General features: G+C 38.0%; 1 protein-coding gene across 1 annotated transcript in view; it reads right to left on the bottom strand.

Annotated features, from left to right (window-relative positions):
- The window catches only part of PSMD1 (proteasome 26S subunit, non-ATPase 1), a 113,342-nt gene extending 89,768 nt beyond the window's left edge, over positions 1 to 23,574 (bottom strand). The window contains exons 1-7 of the mRNA XM_012434128.3: positions 23,400 to 23,574; positions 19,144 to 19,187; positions 17,858 to 17,931; positions 17,504 to 17,673; positions 13,435 to 13,640; positions 10,399 to 10,542; positions 7,889 to 8,115 (exon numbers count right to left, since the gene is read on the bottom strand). Coding sequence (XP_012289551.1) covers positions 7,889 to 8,115; positions 10,399 to 10,542; positions 13,435 to 13,640; positions 17,504 to 17,673; positions 17,858 to 17,931; positions 19,144 to 19,187; positions 23,400 to 23,415 — 881 coding nt within the window. The 5' untranslated portion in view covers positions 23,416 to 23,574. The remainder of the gene's footprint in view (positions 1 to 7,888; positions 8,116 to 10,398; positions 10,543 to 13,434; positions 13,641 to 17,503; positions 17,674 to 17,857; positions 17,932 to 19,143; positions 19,188 to 23,399) is intronic.
- Positions 23,575 to 24,286: the final 712 nt, after the last annotated feature.

Raw genomic sequence — 24,286 nt, forward strand, 5'->3', positions numbered from 1 at the left:
CCAGCTAAAAAATGGGCTTGAAAAGGAGTTGGGACCCCAACTACTCAGCCAAAACTCCCTTGTAGCCATATTGAATAAAAAATGCTGGGCAGAGAATCCAAATTAAAAAGGCAGCAACAACAACCTGTCTCCACAAAAAAATTAAAATAATGAACCAGGTATAGTGGTGTGTGCCTGCATTCGCAGCTACACTGGAGGCTGAAGTGAGAGGACTGCTTGAGCCTAGGAGTTCAAGGTTGCAGTGAGCTATGATCACAACACTGCACTCTAGCCTGGGCACAATAGTGGCTATTTTGTATAACACTCCACAAATGCACCAGAAGAGGAAGTTCTAGAGGACAGTAAAATTGGAAAACCTACCCTAAACAAGCCTCCCTTTGGAAAAGCCTGCAAAAAATAGTTTCAGTAAAATTAAGCTACAGAAAAGGATCAAAGTAAAACTCATAAAAGAAAAAAGTTATTTCAAAACAGTTAAGAGAAATTAGGAAAATTATCTAAAATATACAAGAATATTACATATAAGAATTACAAAAACTCAGAAATTAACATGATAGAACTAGGGAAAATCAGAAATAAAAGAGAAAAAAATCATTTCAGAAATGAAGATTACCTCACAACAAACTTGTGAGCAAATAAACACAACATATAAGCCTTAAGAAAAGGAGAAGGCAAGAAGAAAGAAAACTTGTTAAATCAAAAATAAATAAATAGGCCAGGTGGTAGCTCACACCTATAATCCCAGGGCTTTGGGAGGCTGAGGCAAGAGGATCACCTGAGGTCAGGAGTTCAAGACCAGCCTGGCCAACATGGTAAAACTCTGTCTCTACTAAAAATACAAAAATTAGCTGGGTGTGGTGGCTTGCGCCTGTAGTCCCAGCTACTCAGGAGGCTGAGGCAGGAGAACTACTTGAACCCAGGAGGTAGAGGATGAAGTGAGCTGAGATCGTACCACTGGACTCCAGCCTGGGTAACACACTGAGACTTTGTCTCAAAAATAAACAAACAAACAAATAAATGCTACTCCCCTAAGATTGAGAAAAAAATAACGATGCCACCTCTTATCACTTCTATAATATATTGGGAATCCTAGCCGATATAGAAAAAAAGAGAGAGAAAAGGTATAAAGATTAGAAAGGAAGGAGTAAAATGGTCTCTAATTGCAGTTGACAAAGATGCCAATGAAGAAAATTCTACAAAAGGATCTACTTTAAAAAATTTACTAAAGCTACAAATGATTTTATCAAGGTTATAGGATTCAATGTTAGTATATAAAAATCAATTACATTTCAATATACTACCAACAAAAAAAATAGAAATTTAAAAACACTATCACTTCACAACAGCAACAAAAAACAAATTATGCTTAGGAATTTAAGAAAATTAAGAAAAGATGTGTAAAACCCCTGCACTGAAATCTACGAAACACTACTGAGAAAAATAAAAATAAAAATCCTAAGTAAATGAAGAATATCACCATATTCCTAGATTGTAAGATTCAATATTCAGGATTTCAATGTGCCCCAAATTGAAGATATTCCAGACAATCCCAATCAGAACACTCACAAACTTATAAAATGAATAAAACTACAATAGCCCAAAGAATCTTGAAAAAGAAAAAAGAATCAAAGTTGTAGGTCTTATAATCTCTGATTGCAAGACTTGTCACAATTTTAGTAATAAGGAAAGAGGTAGTGATGTAAAGGGAAACAAATACAGGCACATCTTGTTTTACTGCCCTTCAAGCAAGCCTATTGGAGCCACTTTTCTAACAGTATGTGATCACTTTGTCCCTGTGTTACATTTTAGTTATCTTTGCAATATTTAAAACATTTGAATATTTTTTTAACTAATTTTTAAATTTTACTTTGGGTTCTGGGGTACATGTGTAGATCATGCAGGACTGTTGCATAGGTACACACATGGCAATGTGGTTTGCTGCCTCCATCGCCCCATCACCTACATCTGTCATTTCTCCCCATGCTGTCCCTCCTCGACCTCCCCACCCCCTCGTTGTCCCTTCCTTGGCCCTCCTACAACAGATCCCAGTGTGTGATGCTCTCCTCCCTGTGTCCCCGTGTTCTCATTGTTCAACACCCACCTATGAGTGAGAACATAAGGTGTCTGATTTTCTGTTCTTGTGTCAGTTTGCTGAGAATGATGGTTTCTAGATTCATCCATGTCCCTACAAAGGACACGAACTCATCATTTTTTATGGCTGCATAGTATTCTATGGTGTATATGGGCCACATTTTCCTTGTCCAGTCTATCATCGATGGGCATTTGGGTTGGTTCCAGGTCTTTGCTATTGTAAATAGTGCCGCTATGAACATATGTGTGCATGTGTCTTTATAATAGAACGATTTATAATCCTTTGGGTATATACCCAATAAGGAGATTGCTGGATCAAATGGAATTTCTATTTCTAGGTCCTTGAGGAAAACTTTTAAATTATCACATTTTGGTAATCCTCACAATATTCCAGACTTTTTCATTATCATTATACCTGTTATGGTATTCTGTCATCAGTGATTGTAGTTGTTTTGGGACACCATGAATCACACACGTATCAAACAGCAAACTCCATAAATGTGTGTGTTCTGACTGCTCCACACACCGGCCATTCTCCCATCTCTCTCCCTCTCCTTCTCTCCCTCTCCTTGGGACTCCCTATTCCCTAAGACACAATAGTATTCAAATTAGGCCAATTAATAACCCTCCAATGGCCTCTGAGTGCCTAAGTGTAAGAAAGAGTCCCACGTTTCTCACTTTAAATAAAAAACTAAAAATAATAAAGCTTAATGAATAAGACACATTAAAAGCTGAGATAGGCCAAAGGTAGGCTTCTTGCATCACACAGATAGCCAAGTTGTAAATGCAAAGAAAAAGTTTTTGGAGAAAATTAACAGTGCTACTCCAGTGCATACACAAATGATAAGAAAGTGAAACAGCCTTATTACTGATACGGAAAAAATTTTAGTGCTCTGGAGAGATCAAAGCAGCCACAACCTTCCGTTAAGCCAAAGCTTAACCCAGAGCAATGCCTTAACTCTTCAGTTCTGCAAAGGCTGAGAGGTGAGGAAGCTGCAGAAGAAAAGTTTGAAGCTAGCAGAGAAATGGGTTCATGAAGTTTGAGGAAAGAAGCCATCTCTGTAACATGGAGGTGCAAGGACAGGCAGCAAGTGCTGATGTAGAAGCTGCAGCAAACTACCCAGAAGATCTAGTTAAGACCATTGATGAAGGTGGCTACACTAAACAACAGATTTTCCATGTAGACAAAATAGCCTTCTATTTGAAGAAGATGCCATCTAGAACTTTCATAGATAGAGAGGAGAAGTTGATGCCTGGTTTCACAGCTTCAGAGGACAGGCTATTCTTGTCAGAAGCTAATGCAGCGGGTGACTTTAAGTTGAAGCCAATGTTCATGTATCATTCTGAAAATCCTAGGGCCCATATTTCAGAATTATACTAAAGCTATTCTATGTGCTCTATAAATAAAACGACAAAGCCTGGATGACAGCATGTCTGTTTACAATGTGGCATACTAATTATTTGAAGCCCACTCTTGAGAAAAAAATATTCCTTTCAAAATATTACTGCTCACAGACAATGACCTGGTCCTCCATGGGTTCTGATAGAGTTCTACAAGGAGATTAATGTTATTTTTCTGCCTGCTAACACAACATCCATCCTGCAGCCTATGGATCGAGGAGTAATTTTTACTTTCAAGTCATATTATAAGTCATTTCTTAAGACTATAGCTGCCATAGAAAGTGATTCCTCTGATGGATCCAGGCAAAGCAAATTGAAAACCTTCTGGGAAGGATTCACCATTCCAGATGCCATTAAGAACATTCATGGCTCACAGGCAGGGCGCAGTGGCTTATACCTGTGGAAGGCTGAGGTGGGTGATTACCTAAGGTCAGGAGTTCGAGACCAGCCTGGTCTCGAAACTCTGTCTCTACTAAAAGTACAAAAATTAGCCAGGTGTGGTGGCGCACGCCTGTAATCCCAGCTCGGTAGGCTAAGGCACAAGAATCCCTTGAAACTGGGAGGCAGACGTTGCAGTAAGCCAGGAGCTGAGATCACACCACTGCACTCTAGCCTGGGTGACAAAGTGAGACTGCCTCAAAAAAAAAAGAAACATTCACAGTTCACAGAGGAGGTAAAAATATCAACATTAATAGGAATCTAGAAGAAGTTGATTCCATCCCTTATGGATGACTTTGAGGGGTTCAAGACTTTAGTGGAGGAAGGAATTGCAAATGTGGTGAAAATAGCAAGAGAACTAGAATTAGAAGTGAAGTCTGAAGATGTGATTGAACTGCTGCAATCTCATGATAAAACATCAATGAGGAGTTGTTTCTTAGGGATGAGCAAAGAAAGTGGTTTCTTGAGATGGAATCTATTCCTAAAGATGCTGTCAACACTGTTGAAATGACATTTGGATTTGGAATAGTCTGTGTGTAGCAGCAAAGTTAGAGGGAATTGACTCTACTTTTGAAAGAAGTTCTACTGTGGGTTGAATGCCATCAAACAGCATTTCATGCTACCGAGGAATCTCTTGTCACAGGAAGAGTTAATCAATGTAACAAACTTTATTGTCTTAAGATATTATCTGCAGTGAGCTATGATCTCACCACTGCACTCTAGCCTGGGAAAAAGAGAGAGATCTTGTCTTTCAAAAATAAAAAAGAATAAATTAAGTAATTAAATGATAATTAAAAAAAAAGAAATCGTCACAGCCTCTCCAGTTTTCAGCAACCACCATCCTGATCAGTCAGCAGCCATCAGCATCATCACCAGCAAAAAGATTAAGGCATACCCAAGGTTCAGATGATCATTAGTGTTTTTTAGCAATGAAGTATTTTAAAATTAAGATATATACATTTTTTTTTATACATAATGCTTACGTACACTTAACAGACCACCACAAAGTGTAAATGTAACTTTTATATGCACTGGGAAGCCAAAAAATTTGCATGACTTGCTTTATTGTGTTATTTGCTTTATTGTGGTGGTCTGGAATCTATAATATCTCCATGGTATGTATGTAGATCAATGGAAAAGAATACAAAAAAATCTATGAACGCTGATTTTTGTCAGTAAAGACTGTCTTTTAAAGAAAAGGTGATGAAACAACCAGATATCCATATGGGGCAAAAAAAACCCCTGTATTCCTGTCTCTTAACATACACAAGTTAAACTGAAATGTCCCATAGAACTAAATATAACACCTAACACCATATAGTTTTTAGAAGAAAGCATAGAATATTTTTGCAACCCTGAGGATGGCAAAGAATTTCTTAGCGGAATTCCTCATTAATTGGATTAATCAAAAATAAAAGCCTATGTTCATAAAAAGACGCCACTAAGAAAACAAAAAGACGGCTGGGCATGGTGGCTCATGCTGTAATCCCAGCACTTTGGGAGGCCGAGGCAGGTGGATCACCTGAGGTCAGGAGTTCGAGACCAGCCTGACAAACACGGAGAAACTCTGTCTCTACTAAAAATACAAAAAATTAGCTGTGTGTGGTGGCACAGGCCTGTAATCCCAGCTACTAGGGAGGCTGAGGCAGGAGAATTGCTTGAACCTGAGAGGCGGAGGTTGCGGTGAGCCGAGATCGCCCCATTGTACTCCAGCCTGGGTAACGAGAGCAAGATTCTGTCTCCAAAAAAAAGAAAAGAAAATGAAAAGACAAGCCAAAGACTAGGAAAAAAATTCATTACACACATATCTGACAAATGACTTCTATTAAAATCATAATGAAAGCTGGCTGTAGTGGCATGCACCCCTAGTCCCTGCTACTTGGGAGGCTGAGGCAGGATAATCACTTGAGTTCAGGGGTTCAAAGGCTACAGTGCATTATGACAGAACCTGTGAATAGTCTCTGCACTCCAGCCTGGGCAACAAAGCAAGATCCTCATCTCTAAAACACAAAAGAAAAAAAAGAAAAAATCACTACAGAAGAAGTGTCACTAAAAACACGGATAACATCAGAGACCACTACTGGAAGGAGTAAACTAAAAATACGGATACTATCAAATGTTGGGAAAGATGCAGAACGACTGGAATGATCAGACTCGTTGGTGAGAGAGTGAAATGGTATCATAATAATGAAAAAGTCTGGTATTTCTTACCAAGTTAAACATACCCTTTAACTTCTCCTAGGTTTTTACCCAGAGAAATAAAACATCTGTCTACAAAAAGCCTTGTACAAGAGTTCATAGCAGCCTTGTTCTCCAAAGCCAATAAGCAGATTCAATCCAAATATCCATCAGAATAGATACATAAACGGAGACACATTCATACAATAAAATGCTACTCAGCAACAGAAAGGAATCAGTTATTGATTCACCCAGAATCACTGATTTTTTTTTTTAACCATGGATTTTTTTTTTTTTCCTGAGACAGGGTTTCATTCTGTTACCTAGGCTGGAATGCAGTGGTAAAATCATAATTCATTATGGTTCTAACTTCCTGGGCTCTAGTGACCCTCCCATGTCAGCCTCCCAAGTAGCTGGGACCACAGGTGTGCACAACCATGCCCAGCTAGTTTTTGTATTTTTGGCAGAGATGGGGTTTCACCATGTTGCCCAGGCTGGTCTCGAACTCTTAGGCCTCCTGAAAGTGCTAAGATTACAAGTGTGAACCATCACACCCAGTCACAAATCTTGTTCTGAGTGAGAAATACCAAAAACAAAAGAATATATGCTCTATAATCACATTTTTATGAAGTTCAAGAATTGGCAAAACTAATCTATGGTGATAGTAATCAAAATAGTGGTAGCCTTGGGGGCAAAAGGCTGCCTACAAAGGGCACAAAGGAAGTTTATGGAATGATAACAGAGGTGTTGTTTACATGAATGTTTATATTATCAAAACTCATTTAACTGTATACTTAGGATATGTATATTTTAATTATTGCTCAATTAAAAGAAAAAATGTTGAAGTAGGAAAAGATTCAGAAAAAGGTGACAAATACAGAAGATGGGTAAAGAATATCTTACATCCCTGTAACAGGAAGTTCTCAAAGAAGAAAAATATTTAAGGGAACAAAATAAACAATAAAAACTAAAATTCAAGAAATCTTACTAAGACAGGAATATTTTCAGTGGGCAACAAGAGCGAGATTCTTGAGGATGAGCAAGAAGACCAGTGAATTTGAAGGCAGCAAGTAAGGAAGAAAGAGATGAAGTAAGAGGAATGGAGAGACCAGATCATGTATAGCTTCCTGGGCTACTTTGAGGACTTAAATACATTTTATGTGAAATGTATTATATTTGGAAGGTACTGGAGGTTGAGAGGGAAGTGATATCTCATTTAGGTTTCAGAAGAGTGACTCTTACTGCTGTGTAGACAACTTAAGAAGGAAAATAAACAGGCATAATTAAGATACACAAATGTTTTTAGTAAATGATCTAAATGTGCAAAATACAGAAAATAAAATTTTAATACTGTATCAATTTGTACAGATGCAAATTTCTAATACTATAGAAATTTGTGTATTTAGTTCTAATAAAAGCACAAAAAGCTGAGAATGTTCTTTACTTTCCAAATATCTAATCAGATACATCTAACCCAAATATCTAAAAGGTAGCCCCCACCTTTAAATTTACTTGATTACATAGTACACATGTTGTCTGGTAGGCCTTCCCTAACAGATAATCACTTTTATTTCTTTCCAGAAGGGTCAATTTTTTCCGTTTTCCTTACTACATCCAGCACAGTACAAAACAGAGCAATAGCCTAATAAGACTTCACAATCTATGAAAGTTAGTGGTAAAATTTATTTATTCTTAGAATATGCTCCCTATAAATATTCTACCTGTCACCAAAATGAAATGAAGATTATTCAATTCATTTTCATGCAGAAAAAGATACCCATACCTGTCTTTCTCTGATCCTGGAACAGTACCGGTATTGGTGGATCCAGGCACAGAAGCAATAGGAGTGCCAACAGTTCGAAGATTCTGGATTACAGATGACAAAAACTGCTGGCTAGCACTTTCATACAAATCAAAACAAATCTGATATGCCATCAGGAGGTTGTCTTCCTTTACCAGTTTCTCTAAGATATCACTCACAGCCTGAGGATCATCTAAGAAAATTAAGCACTGAAATGGAGATAAAGAACAATTATATCATAATTAAAAACTTTATCTACAAGGTACTTAAGAAGACAAAGTCAACATTATAGAAAACCTTACAATATAAGCACAGGCAATCTAGCACTCTATTTCTAAACTCAGCACTAGATGAAATTTTTCTGAACATGGCATCTGTCTTCCACAAAAAAATTCATATGAATTATATTTATAGCTCTTAATGTTGTACTTGGTAATCAGCAGTGTTCAACATCAGTTGCTGAATGAATCTTGATTTCTTTAAATCTTATCCATAACATATACCTAAGTGTTCCTTAATTTGTATTTTCTGCCTTATCATATGTTATGGAAGTTACTCATTCATTTAACAATATTGTGGTGTGTTGGGCCAGGACAAGATATTAAAATTACCATTTTGAAGCATTTCTCTTACTACTCTTATGACTTTTATCTAATAAAGTTAGAATTTTTCTTTTAAAAACTCAATTTAAATTTTCTTGTTCCCTTAGGCAGCAAGTAACTCGATGTCAAAATAAACACATTAATCAAAGTTATTACAAATTAAGAACAGGAGGCTGGGCGGAGTGGCTCACGCCTGTAATCCCAGCACTTTAGGAGGCTGAGGTGGTGGATCATGAGGTCAAGAGATCGAAACCATCCTGGCCAACATGGTGAAACCCTGTCTCTACTAAAAATACAAAAATTAGCTGGGTATGGTGGCGCACACTTGTAGTCCTAGTTACTTGGGAGGCTGAGGCAGGAGAATCTCTTGAACCTGGGAGGTGGAGGTTGCAGTGAGCTGAGATTGCACCACTTCTCTCCAGCCTGAGTGAAAGACAGACTCCATCTCAAAAAAAAAAATTAAGAACAGGAAATAATAGAAACAAAATAAGTGGTCAACAATAGGAGAATGATTAAGTAAGGCAAAGTACATGCATTGAATGACTATTACAATCAAGAAAGAGAAGAAGAGTCTATGAAGAGTCAGAACATGGAAAAATGTTAAAGGGTATATATAATTGATATTGTTTATCTGCAGAGAAGGGAACTTGGTAGCTGGAGCAAAATAATAGGAAGGCTTCATTGTATACCCCATAATTCTTTTTAAATTTTAAATCACATGAATATATGATCTGCTCAAAAAGACAGTCTTTTAAAAATGAATAATAAAGTTTTAAAAAATAATTAAAAAGGAATAAAACAGCTGAAAGAAATAAAATTGCCTCTAAGGAATAAAATTAAAATATAGACAGGAAGAGGGTAGGGAACTACTATTTTTCATTTGAGTTTTTAAAAAAACTATAAAAAATATTTAGAAACAACAAAACTCCAAAAACCTATGTAGAGAAAACTGTAAGGAAATACACCATTAAATACTAAATTGACTTTGGGTGATGCAAAAAATCAAGTTAAAATAGTAAGTTGACTTTGGGTGATTTAAACACGGATATTTTTTCTTCTAATATTTTCTGTTTCAAACTTGCTTTAGAAGGCATTGTAAAAAACTGTTTTCATCTAAATTTTTAAAGTCTCAAGGATGAAAATACACAGAGGAGCACATTATAGTGAGGAAACAACAAAATGTGCAATAAAATGTTACGCCATAAGCAGAATACAAAAATGTATATAGTATAGCAATAGTTAAAAAGTAAACTCATGCATACCTCCAGTGAATAAAATACAACATAATCATTAAAGAATGAAATATATCTGTATGTGTGAATAAGTAGGGACAAACACCTATGCCTTACCTTTGGGAAAAAGCTCAAGCGATGGGAAAGGGAAGACTAACTTTTCATTTTATATATTTTCTGTACCATCTGAATTTTTTTTTAACGGGCAGGCAAATTCATATATAGAGATAAAGAAAAGATACCCAAACATTTTGGTGTGTATGGGTAATAAAACCATATATAATTTATACACTTTAAATTCTCTTTAGAATGACATAGTATAGCATAGGTACTGTTTTAATCTTTTCTTCTAGCTTTTTAAAAAATGTTATTTCAAAAAATTTCCTTAAATGATTGATTTTCAAAATGAAAAAAAGAATACATAGAAAGAAGGTGTTACAACAAAATAGCTTTTTAGTGTTGTAAGATTTAGATTCTTATTAATGAAAAGGAATATAAAGCACGTACCTTATCTTCACGGGGCTGTTGTGAAGATCAATTGAGATACATGTATAAAGCTGTTATAGTAATATAAACTAATAGAACAGTAAGTGGCATAACATAGCACAGCACAGAACAGGGTGCAGCAGTGTAATGAAACATAATGTAATGTCATTACCTGACAAACATTGATGAAATCAGGTTTCTCCAAGTTCATGTAGATTTTAACTAGAACTCTTAGTACTTTATTACGAAACTGTTTATTCTGCATTAAAGACATACAGAGCTTAAGGCTATAAGCTAACATTCCTGGGACATCATTCTGAAAGAGATAATTTAAAGATATAATGTTATCTGGTTGTTGGAACATTATGTTTATTTAGAAATTGAATTATTTTAATCTAGCTTCTTTAGTCAATCTAGGAAGCCAATTATTTAAACCTCTTAAACAATTAAAAACTTAAGAATTTTAAACGATTTTAGATGAAACTCTTAAGAATTACATATTTCCACATCATCATAAAAAATAGATTAAAAATATTATTTAGTGATACTTAGACTCACCATCATATGAACATAGTATACTATAATAAAGTGATGCTGCTAATTATTATAAAAAGATACACAACTGTCCATAAACTGAGTAGCTATGTTTTCAAATTGTGTCTGCTGAAGTCTTTCTGCCTCTTACCTTGCTACTAGACTCCCTCATGACTTACTGCCGACACTCACTTGCTGGACAGGAAACACAACACCGCTCTGAATGACTCAAGCGTTCAGTGCTGTTACATCTGTCTGGTGCTCTCCCTATGAGAAAACTTTGATCCAGGCTATATGTGTTTACTTGTTGATTCTTAAAAGTACCCTGATATTTGAGACTTCACCCTGTAAAAGCCCTTCAACATAAATTAGCACACTGAAAGCTACAGGAGTATTTCCCTAACAGTGAGTTGTGACTTCCAACTGTGTAATAAAATCAATTTAATAAAATGTGATTAGCAAATTTAAAAAAGTAAAAATACAATTTAAAAATATCAGAGTTATATCACAAGTAGTAAGGGTAGGTATTGGTTTCATAAAGCTTAAATTACATCTATAGATGTGCAGTGGGATGCAAAGTAAGATGCATTTCTTACTCTGCTTTATTTTTTAAAAAACATTTGTCATTCTTTTATTTTACATATTTATTTGTTTGACTGCTTGTTTCCTTCTAGATTTGCCAATGAACTGTTTGCTTTGGGCAGGAACTTTCTTGGTCTTGTTTGCTACTACAGTAGTGCTCCTTTATCTGAGGGGAGTATGTTTCACCCCCCCAGTGGATGCCTGAAACCACAAATAGTACCAAACCCTATATAAATTATACACTAATTTCTGTTTTCTTCTTCACAAGTTTATGGATGGAAGACTCATTCTTACATATATCTTAGCAGGCTAAGCATATGATTTTTTTTTCTTTCCTTACTAAGTTGGGAACTTGCACTTTTTCAATTAAAGGAAGCAGTTTAAGGCTTCTCTTTAGCATATCTGAATTGCCAAAATCACTATTATTGTGCTTTGAGGCCATTCTGAGTAGAATAAGGATTATCTGAACACAAGGACTGTGATACTGTGATAGTCAATCTGATAAACAAGGTGGCTGCTAAAGTGACTAATAGGCAGGCAGTGTATACAGCATGGATCTGCTGGGATGATTCACATCCCATTCGGGATAGGAGATGGTGAGAGATTTCATTGTGCTATCCAGAATGATGCACAGTTTAAGACTTAAGAATTGTTTATTTCTGGATTTTTCTATTTAATATTTTCAGTCTGTAGTTGACTGCAGGTAACTGAAACCACAGAGAGCAAAACTGTGGATGAGCAAGGATACTGCACATCTTTAATGCCTAGAAGAATATCTGGCAAACAGTGAGCATTCAAAAAATATTTGTTGAATAAATGAAAGCAAGAATTTTAATCTTATACACATGAAGACAGGGATGGGCTACAACTGCACAAAAATGAAATTGAGAGGGAAATAAGGGTCATTGTATCACTTAAGGTCATTCATTTATTCACTCATTTAAACCAATCATGTAATTGATGCTAAACACTGACTTAGGTTTTGGGGATACAGTGGTAAAAAAGGCACAAATACTTTTTCTGATATAGTTTATGATCTGGTGGGAAAGACAGCTATTAACTATCTAATAATACAATTATCAAGGGATAAACACCATGAAAAAGTATATAGAGCTCCATAAGATTAACAACAGAACTGGACCTAGTCTTTGCTGTAGGGGTTGAAGACAACATTGGTATTAAAATCATAGTTCTGCAAACAAGTGATAGTTGGGCTAAGATCTGAATTGTGAGCAGAAATAAAGCAGGCAAAGAAAGGAATGGAAGCCGGGTGCAGTGGCTCATGCCTGTAATCCCAGCACTTTGGGAGGCTGAGGCGGCTGGATCACTTGAGGTTAGGAGTTCGAGACCAGCCTGGTCAACATGGTGAAGCCCCACCCCTACTAAAAATACAAAAATGAGCTGGGCGTGGTGGCACATGCCAGTAATTTCAGCTATTGAGAGGCTGAGATGGGAGGACTGCTTGAACCCCAAAGGCAGAAGTCTCAGTGACCTAAGATTGCACCACTTAACTCCAGTCTGGGTGACAGAGCAAGATTCCATCTCAAAAAAGAAAAAAGGAATGTTAAAAATATTTTTAGAAGGGGGAATGAAGCAGGGTTCATCTAGATAAGACACCAAAATGGCTAGAATACAGAGAGCTAGCTCATGGAGAGAAATAGTTGGTGAGGCAAAGTGCACCTACAGATCAGTGTCACTTAACTCAGCTTTGTACCTTTCTAACCACTTCGGTTGGTGACTTAAATTGTCTTCATTATTGCGTACACCACAAACCAGGAATCTACCTGGTAGTTTTAACCCTGATAAATGCATTAAAATAGTAGTTTATTGTCTTCTAAAAAGGGCAGAATAGTTAATACAACTTCCCATGCAAGACTTCAAAGGATTATGTGGTAAGATAAAAGCAGACATTCCATGGACAGAAAACACAACTAAGATTCATACAGAAATAAGAAAATAAAATATTTGGCAAAAGAGCACCTTATTTCTAAACTAGATTTTCTTTTCACTGCCTATGAGAGTTCTGGTTTGAACACCTTGCTTTGCTGATTCCCTATGAACAATAATCTCTAAAATGACATCATCTACCTACCGACTCCAGTATGGTCTTCTCAAAGACATCTAGTCTTCGTGTCTCCAGAGCGATGCCAATAGCCTGTTTATACTTGTGATCATCTAGACATCGCTGAAACATTTTATTCACAATGCCTTCCAATCTCTGGTCAATTGGTTTTTTTTCTCCTTCAGGCAAATCTGCATTTTCCACACATTGTTTGGTGTAGTGATCAATGCATTTTGCTGTTGAAGAAATCAAACAACTGATTATCTTGTAAGTTGGGCTAAACTATTAGAAAGGGCAAGGCCTACATTCATAATCATATATACTTAATGGGATGACGATAAAGCAACAAGCAAATTTTGAAATGCTAGAACTTATACATTTGAATCAATACTGTACTCCTCATAATATTTACACTGGAGAACTATACACTAATTCCAATCCAGCTGACATTGGTCAAAACATTTCTATCTGCCAGGTATGGTGGTGCTCACCCACAGTCCCAGCTACCTGGGAGGCTGAGGCAGGAGGATCACATGAGCCCAGGAGTTCGAGGCCAGCCTAAGAAACACAATGGGACCTTGTTTCTTATTTATTTATTTATTTTTAAAATTTCTACTTGTTACTTCATTTTGATCAAAATTGTTACTCTACCTGATTAAACTGCTTATTCAAAACAGTTGGCTACAAATAGCTGCTGTTTCACTTTCAAAAAACAAACATTTGCCATTGCTAAAGATATTTTAAAAGGCCTATTATAGTAATTATCATATAGTAGTATATCAGACTTCTTCCCATGAATGAAACTATTAGCAACCTGAGAGTAAGAACTATGTCTGAATTGTCTCTGTAGAGTAATAGTGAAATGACCTGAAATGTACCATAGGTTTAAAAGGTAATTCCAAAGATTTCCAAAAACTTTTCCAGCAATTGTAGCAGATCCTTTGAAAAACAGTCCTGGGTCACTTAATGACAATAATCCATTCTGGAAAATACATCTTTAGGTGATTTCATCATTGCGCAAACATCATGGAGTGAACTTAACACAAACCTAGATAGTATATAACCTACTACATGCCTAGGCTATATGGTATGGCCTACTGCTTCTAGGCCGCAAACCTGTATAGCATTTTGCTGTACTGAATACTACAGGCAATAGTATTTGTGTCTAAACACAGAAAAGGTACAGTGAAAATATGGTATTGTACTCTTACGGGATATCTGTTGTCCATGTAGTCTGTCATTATGCGGTTCCTGACTCTATTTATTGTCTCAATATGAGGTAAGTGGAACCTATTTCTCCTAAGGAGGTGTCTGAAAATTCATGTAAAAGTGTGCACAATTTAGCTTCTGTATTTCATAATGATTTGGGTGCATGGAGGGGAGGGTGTGACCTACTGAAGGATATCAATAGCATACCTCATGAGAAACATTTGTTTGCAGTTTAGTTATATTTCTTCGTAATCACACCTTAAACTTTCTAGGTATAACCAAAAGAAGGACATTTCCCTGTCTTTCACCTTCATAAGGAAGACAAAATAGTCATCCAAGAGGAATGACATATACATTAGTTATCCTCTCCATAATTCATCGGCTTGTCTCTTTCAAAGAGAAGTAAGGGAAAGAGGGCAAGATTTATTAGTTACAAACTATAACCCCAAGAAATAAAAATAATTTGAACTAGCATAAATGATTGTTGGCTTACTAGATGACCCAGGTTAAATAGGTCTATATTTTGAAGGAAGCAGAGGACTTTCATAAATTGCAATATACTACATTCAAGATTCAGGTAGAACTATGAAGGTTTAGTACAGTTAACAAGAACACAGTGGGCTGGGTTGGTGGCTCACCCCTGTAATCCCAGCACCTTGGGAAGCCGAGGCAGTTGGATCACTTGAGGCCAGGAGTTCAAGACCAGCCTGGCCAACACGGCAAAACTCCATCTCTACTAAAAATACAAAAATTAGCTGGCTGTGGTGGAGTGCACCTGTCATCCCAGTTACTTGGGAAGCTGAGGCACGAGAATCGCTTGAACCAGGGAGGTGGAGGTTGCAGCGAGCCGAGATCACGCCACTGTACTCCAGCCTGGGAAACAGAGAAAAATTCTACCAGAAACAAAAAAAAACAAAAACCCACAGTGGAAGTTATAATACAAAACAGACCTTAAACAATTTCAGTTGTACAAAATGTCTATCAGGCCCTAATGTGAGCTTTTTGAACCAATTGTAGTTAAGAGAGGAAATATTAACCCTAATTTGGAGAGGAACCTCAAAATTAGAGCATTTGGAGAATTTTCCTTAGATTATATAACTGAGGGGAAAAAAATGTACGTCCCAGGTTTCAAATGCGATTCATGTTCTCATACACCAGGTTTGCATTTATGTCACAAACATATCCCAGGTTTATGTTATAACTAAAACTCAGCCTCATTTCCTGCTAAAGTCTTGTCATAACCTGGAGATTTACAGGTCCTGGATTTTCTGGAGGTACTGTTTATGATATTCATTAAGATCCTAGGAAGCTTTTTTCAAATTATGTTTTGTATACCCCCTCACAAATCTCACTGACATCTTAAAAAATGTGCCCTACAAAACTAGGGGAAGGATGAACCTCATTTTAAATAAATAAATGCAGACAAAACTGGTCTACTGATCAAAACACCTTCCAAAGGTAAAACGATACAGTGTTTAGAGACAGGGAAGGCATTTACCATGCCATAGCACTTCACACCAACAGTCCAGTTTAAAATCATGATTTGTACAACAGTGGCACTGGAAGCATTTGTAGAGCACTGTTGTAAAAAATATAAACTTTCATTAACAAAAATGAAAAAAAAAAGACTGGACATGGTGGCTTACACCTGCAATTCCAACACTTTGGGAGGCTATGGCAGGACGACTGCTTGAGGCCAGGAGTTTGAGACCATCCTGGTTAACACAGTGAGATCCTGCCTCTATTTAAAAAAAAAAAATCCATCAAATAAAAATGATGTGTATTATATCCCCCACTTCCAGCTTAAAGTGAAGAAAGTACTCTAGTTTCAAACAATACGGTCTATCCTTTTAAGCCATCAGTTCTTCCCACTGGATTCACAGGTAACGACGGCCCAGTTCAATGAGCCTCCAACAATACAGTAACTTGCAAAATGTTCATATCATCATAGCAAAAACTTTAAAAACTTGAACACAGAATCCCAGGGACAGTTGAAGGTACTTCTATTAATTCCCTTGTACATCATTTCCCAATTTCTGAAAGAGAATACCAACTTCCTCCTTGTAAGTGTTAAAGTGAATAATACAGATCTTCTATTAATCAGCTATGTGAATATCTACACTGTACATTCCTGACAGAACATGCCCTTCAGCTCTCTGTACTATGAATCCGAAGTTTGATAAAGACAGTCTGAGGGTATGCAGTCCCTTCTTTCATTTACTATATCAGGAGTTTTCAAGCATTTTTTTTTACGCTACAAAATCTTTGTATAAAATCCTACATAATTGCTTAAATTTAAAACTCTGGCTGAAATATGTGTCAGAGAATTCAGAGCCTTGCCTGTGTTATCCTCTCCCTTCAAAAATAAGAAAACAAAGGTTACAAGTAGACAGTATGGGTTTTGGAGTGAGTAAACCCAGGTTTTCAATTTTATCCTCCTATTTAATAACCATGTCTTTGTCATCTCAAAACCCAAGTTGTCTCATTTGTGAAACGGCTAGCACCTTCCTTATGGGGTAGCTGGGGAATAAACCATGGTATGCAGAGTGACTAGCATGGTGCCTAGCACAATGCAGATACTCAATAATGGTTTTCTGTATTCGAAAAAATTACATAAACTGGTACCATTTATTACTCATAATAATCTGATTTAATCTCTTCATCTAACAGTCTGTTCATTGGACTGGTGATAATCATAACCGCTGAGAACCAGCACTCAGTTGGAGGGCAGATCTAAAAATTCAGCCTGCATAAAATTATTATAGAAAGATTATGAATTTTAAATTAAAATGAAATTTGGCAACATCGAATTCAGGAAAAAAACTGCTGTGTGCACTACAGCGAGAAAGAAGCTGACAAGATAAAGCCTTACCAGACAGCTGATAATTACCTATAATAGTCTCCACATATTCAGAGTTATCATTGACATTGAAGAGGTCCCCTGCTCCAAGAGCATAATTCAGAGACTCCTCAAAAGCCCCCAGGTGATAAAATACTTTAGATGCCACTAAGGCTGCAAACTGTCGACTCCGGAAACCTTCATCTTCGTATAAAACCTCTCTGAAAGAAATTAGGAGGTACAGGTCTAGTTCAAACTGTGGTTTTCCCTAAAAATCCCAACTCTAAATATTTAAGCCACAATTCAGTTAACAGCAAATTTCTAAACGAATCAATAAGCCACAAGACCCACATTCACAATTAAATTTGATTCACTTTATTCTGATTTATAAAAATAATTTCTTACATTTTGTCTACAGACTCAGAAATTTCTGCCCAGAAGTCATTAACAACTGCATTCAATTTGTGTAGTGCAAATTCCTGTAAAAGATAAAACCAAAATCCCATTTTAAGATAGACTTATTACACTTCCTTAAAAAATGTTTTTCAACAAATCAATGGTCAAATCCTCAGTAATATTTACTCAAACTTTTACTCTATAACAAATATAAAAATTTACCAACTTATACTTTTTCTTGAGTTTACACATTTTCTTTCTGTTTTAAATCATCAAACATTTTTCTTTAAACATAAAAATTAACTCCCAGTTGCTGGTTTAGATGTAAAGGAATCAAGTATCTAGAGCCACTACAAGTACATTCCAAATAAAAAAACTTTAAATATGTGAAACAGAAGAAACAACTTTTTGTGCTTTCTGTTGATAAAGAAACTGGAGCAGAGGGAGGGGCAGGTGTGGTGGCTCAAACCCATAATCCCAGTACTTTGGGAGGTCAAGGCGATGGGATTGCTTGAACCCAGGAGCAGCAGTTTGAGATCAGCCTGGACAACATAGTGAGACGTCACCACAACAAAAATTGAAAAGTTAGCTCAGTGTGGTGGTGCATGCCTATGGTCCTAGCTACTTGGGAGGCTAAGGTGGGAGGATTGTCCAGGAGGTTAAGGCTGCAATGAACTGTGATCGTACCACTGCACTCCAGCCTGGGTGACCAAGTGAGACTCTGTCTCAAAAAAAGAAAAAAGAGCCTGGTGTGTTGGCTCATGCCTGTAATCCCAGCACTTTGAGAGGTATAGGTGAGCTGATTACCTGAGGTTAGGAGCTTGAGACTAGCCTGGCCAACATGGAAAAACCCTCTCTCTACTAAAAAAACACAAAAATTAGCCAGGTGTGTTGGTGTGCGCCTGGAGTCCCAGATACTTGTGAGGCTGAGGCAGGAGAATTGCTTGAACCCGGAAGGTGGAGCCTGCAGTGAGTCGAGATCACGTCACTGCACTCCAGCCCGGGTGACAGAGCAAGACTCTGTCTTAAATAAATAAATAAGGAAATAAATAAAGGAAAGAAATTAGGGGATTATTCAAGTGCTGTAATGAGGTTTATTTGTCTTAGTTTTGTTAAACTCAAGGAAAAGCAACTGCTATTGCCAAAATACCGTCCTCTGTGGCTAGGTCACAATAACTGGGTACAAGCAAGGTAGGATAGTGACTTTAAATGATGGAAGATTTACAGATACCACTAAATTCAAAAGGCTTCACAGTATTCACACTAAGCCTAGTTACTTTTTCTTTAATTCATACCTTAAGCTGTGGTTCATCTTCATCCAAAAGAGAAATAATTCCAGCTATGAGAGAAGAGATGTAACATGATTACAAAACATTCTCACTAAGGTAGAAATTTTAACACTTGGTCGAAAATATATGATAGTTGAAAAAAAAAGTTTTTGAGGGGTAACTTCTCTAGGAGAATAATTATTTTTCTTTGAAAGTGTAAAGGTTTATATTTCAAGTTTAAGACTTAATTATATTATCAAACCCTCATGGCACCACATATATCACATCATTTGCATAATTCAATGGTTTTCAAAGTGTGGTCCCTGTGCTAATAGCATTAGCATTGCCTGGGGACCTGTAAGAAATACAATTTCTTGGCCCCACTCCAGATCTACTGAATCAGAAATTAAGGGGATGGGGCCCAGTACTGTGATTCTTTTGCTCAATATAGATTGAGAACCACTGGCCTAATTTACTGATTAAAATGGGAAACCTTTTTGTACAATTTTAGAATAAAATTATTCATACAAAATACATCAATAGTTATAAGATTAATTTACAAAAATGGGAGCATTTAGTCATCAACAGGGTAAAATACTTCAATTATTTCAAGGTGTGTATATTATGGCACCTCTTTCCTATCACAAGTAACCTGGGTTTTATTAAATGATGAATAAGTATACTCACACTGAATTCAATTACCCAAGCACAGCATTCCCCATATGCCTTCTCTTAGCCTCAAGGTATTACTACTAACATAGGAGAGTAAAAGAAATAATTGTCCTCTCCAAAAGAACACACCTTCAAATATAGTCAAAGGTCAAAGGGATTACTGGAAAAATGATATGGGAAATTATTGTATTTAGACCACCAAGGAAACCACACTATCTCTCAAATGTGTTCCATGTGGGTTTTAAAATCACTCTGGAACACTGAGTTGAAACTGTGATTTGATTAAAAAGTGTCAAGGCAACTTAGTCAAATGTAGCCATTTCTAACTGACAAAGTATAGGTTTGCCAAATAGCTTAAGCAGTCTTTAGGGAGCCATACAGGAAAAGATAGAAAATTTACCAAGCAAAACTAAAGTATACTCCTATTCCAAAAGCATAAAAGCAAATACAAAGAACCTCTTGGTACTTTAGGTTGGTAAGACAAGTCCAGAACTGAGATTCTGAATTGACAGCATAGAGAACAGATAAATTTCAAAATTCATTCAGTGAAAAAGAAAAAATTGCAAACTAGTGATATGGATTAAGATGACAGGTCAGAATGCTTTAAATGTAGAACAGATCTTAAATAACAGAACACTTAATACTAAAACTGCTACCTATCGTCAATCAATGTTGGATTTGAATGGCTTTTACCAAAAAAGAAGATGGCTTTTTATATTCTCTGGTTTGGTTTCACTTGTAACTAACTAGTTACATGGTTGTCCTGGCTTAGAAACTCAGCCTCTGGCCAAGGACCAGAACTAAATAAAATAATCTGTACTCCATACATTAATATTTCCCATCTTAAAGACAAAACAGAACTCTCTTCTGGAGAGGGGAGAGGATGGGAAAGGCCTAGGGAAGCTAAAAGCCATTATAGGAACTGAACAGCTACTCATCTAAAATTGTTGAATCAATTGACAGAAATATTTGGATGTTATTTATAAATATGGAGGTATGTTCCAGAAGACATAGCTTAAAAGTTGGGAACAGTTATCTCTGGGGATCAGGATAGGGAACATGAGGTGGGGGACTATTGTTTTAAAGCTTTTTAGCACAACTTTCCTTTATGTGTCTGTATTTTGTTTAAAAAAAAAAAACCTCACTCAATTTCACATCGCCCGCCAGTAAGCACCAATCTCTTATCTCTCCACTCCCTTGCATAGTCAAACCTCTTGAATAGAACATGTTGACCTCTTATTCACCACTGTATGCTAGTGTCTAGTAAGTGCCTGGTCAATAAATGAATGAACAAACTGCCTAATCCACACCAGAATCAAGACACTGGCCTGTTTAGCATCTGGGACAAATTCTAAATCAACATGAGCCATAGAACAGAAAACAAAGTGACAAAAGACTTGGAGCAGAAGTTGACAAGTAATCCAATAAACCTAAATCACAGTCATAAATATATACTATACGATCATCACAGAATCTCAGGATACCACCTCAAAAATTATTAGTTTTGCCATCCTAAAGAGGCTTAGTCTATTGTATTGTTACCAAGTGCTTTTTCAACCTCTACATTAAAAACTCAAGGGACTGATTAACCGCTATGATTGGCTGACTGAGCTCTTCAGTCAAGACATACTTTTGAATTTCTGCCATGTTCTCAGCAATGTTCTAACAATTGTGAAAACAAACTTGCTGTTCAAAATTCTACCAGGGAGGGAAAGAGAATAATCAGGCAAGGAAACAAACACGGCAATTACAGAGCTGTGATGGAGAGAGAGCCAGAGTATTTTAATAGAGTGATCAGGGAAGAATAACATTTGAGTTGAGACTAAAGATTGAGAAGCTAAGGAAAAACCTGAGGAAGAGAAGACTAGAAAGGAACAGAATGTGCCAGGGCCCCCAGATAGGACAGAAACTGACATAATGAAGGAACAAAAAGGCCAGTGTGATTAGGACGTATTGAGGGAGGACGACAGCACTACAAGACAAGGCAGGAATCAGATCATGGGGGTCCTTGGTTAAGAGTATGGATTTTACTCTATGCCAGGGGTGTCCAACCTTTTGGCTTCCCTGGGCCACAACGGAAGAATTGTCTTGGGCTACACATAAAATATACTAACACTAATGATAGCTAATGAGCTAAGAAAAAAGAAAAAGGTTTATGTATAATTTTCATATACGCCACCACTGATAAGAAGAAAAGTCCTCGAACTCAAAGGGCTGGGCACGGCTGCTCTAAACACAATGGAAGCACTAGTGGATTTTAAGCAAAGAAGTATTATGTGATTAAAGTTTTTCAAAGCACATTCCACAAGCAAAACGGACTGTATGGAGGTAATTGTCGAAAAACAAAGCCTTAAGGCTGATACAGTAACCCAGACAAGAGATGAATGAAGGTGGTTTGGGCCAAGTTAGAAGAAACAGTGGTAACAGATGGATGTGAAATAGAATGAGGCCTAGAGGTGGCAAGAAATTGAGAGTTTATTTGATCTTTACAAAGCCCTGACTGGAAAAACTTCCCAATACTGAACGAAAATTCATCTCGCGATCACTTGTATCCCTTGGGGACAAAAAGTCTTACTCCAGGTACAAACCACAGCTCTTCAAATGTTTGAAAATAACTATGTCTCCCAGTATCACCACTAATTTCCTTAACCAATCCCCATAAAAACAAAGTTTTGATCACCTTATCACACAGATACTGTCTTCTGCTCACCAGTTTGTTTACAACAAAAAGCTTTTTTGTGGGTTAAGCAGAGTAAGAAAATAAGAAAAGGGTATGTAAACAGGCAAGGGAAAAAAGCTCTGGACAGCTACATGCAAGTCAACCTGTAAGAGAGAGCTTACATCTCCAATCGAAACTTGATCTCTGTAACTGACTCCATTGCAAATGTCACCATGAGAATCTACCTATGCAATGGTTTGCGTGTATGAAACCTGCTCCGCAGACCCATCCGTTCTTTCTTGAATGCAAAATCAATAAACTGAGCACATAACCTAGAAAGGGTAAGGAGACTCGCAGTATAAAGGTATCTCCAAGGCATCTTCAGGGTCTTCATCAAACACAGAAGTTCTCTGGGTGCTTTGAATGAATACCCTTGGATCAGACCCAGAAATGACCCACCTCAAACCTAATTTCAGGTTTCATTCTAAGGAGAAGGGAGCTTGGCCACGTCCAGAAGCACTTATGTAGCAGTTAGGCTGCCTAGCCCGGGGGTTGTCTTGCTGTTCAATGGCACAGGGGCCCATCCCATCTAATCCCCTACGGGGAAGGGCTAGGGCTGGACAACCTCACATAGCCCAGAATGGGAGGCAGAGAAAAAAAGGAAACCCTTTTGGGGTCAGGGGAAGGCCCAGGAACCCCTCGGGTCCTGGCACGGGGGTGTGGTTGGGGAGGGATGCCGAGGCGGTCGACCCGGCTCATTCCCTCAAGCCAGAGGAGCACGCAATGGCCTGACCAGACTCCCAGCCCCTGGCCCGGGGATGGGCCTTGGCCAGTGAGGAGCTGCACAGGCCGGCGCTCCGCCGGGAGGCGCCCAGTCACCGGCCCTGACTCAGCTAAAAGCCGGCGCGGCGGCGGCTCCTCCCTCCCGGCGCTTGCTCGGGGCCGCACTCACCGGCTGAGGTGATCATGGCTGCGCACCTCACTCGTCGGTCGGCTCGCTTGCAGTTCCAGCCGCGCCGTGGATCTGTCAGCTCAGGGCCCACTTACTCTGCCGCGCCTCCTCGCTCCCCGGGTGCGCTGCTCAGTCAGTCACCTCCTCAGGCCGCCGGCTCTCTTCTCGCCAGGACCCCGCCCGCCTCGGGGCTGCCCGCCGCCCCGCCTACCGCCTGGCGCGAATTCTCCCCTGGCTTGCGTCTTCGGCACCGCGGTCTCCTCCCGAGTCCTCGCGGAAGGGTACACGGAGAACATCATTGTTTTCTTTAACCCTCCCAGGGGTCAGGGCTCTCGCGCGGTGGGAACACTGGTCTGCACCTGAGGTCAGGCATTAGAATGGCCACCCCTATAAAGAGAGGGCCCCACCATCACCCGCCATTGCTGAGAGAAAGGGTGTTGAGGGGAGGTGCGAGCAGTGCGCGCAGTGCCACCTGCTGGTGGGAGGTCTCGCTGCAGCACATCTCTCACCAGCTAATACCTGCCGAATTGGGGCTGCCACAAACTGCGTCTTCTTAGAAAAGTGGTTTTCAATTGTTTTCTAAAGCAATGCCTAACTTCAAAACTTTTTTAAAAACCTCGTAGAAGTGCTTTATTATCATAATAAGTTCACAAGTTATCATTGGTTTATTATAAAACTGAACAATGAAAGTTTTTACTTACTTTGGAATAATGTCCGGTGTTATCAGGGTACTAAAACGTGCAGTAGTTACATGATGAAATCCTTTCCAAGGGAGAAAAAATGTCTTCCATTCTCATTTTTTCCTTCCATCTTCCTAGGTCCTCTTTCCCCTGATGGCAGTGGGTTCTTCCTTTCTAATACATCTTCAGAAATTTGAAATGGCAGTT

Source organism: Aotus nancymaae, unplaced genomic scaffold (genome assembly GCF_030222135.1).
Source record: "Aotus nancymaae isolate 86718 unplaced genomic scaffold, 86718_ANA_hifiasm-v0.15.2.pri h1tg000008l, whole genome shotgun sequence".
NCBI classification, from domain to species: domain Eukaryota; kingdom Metazoa; phylum Chordata; class Mammalia; order Primates; family Aotidae; genus Aotus; species Aotus nancymaae.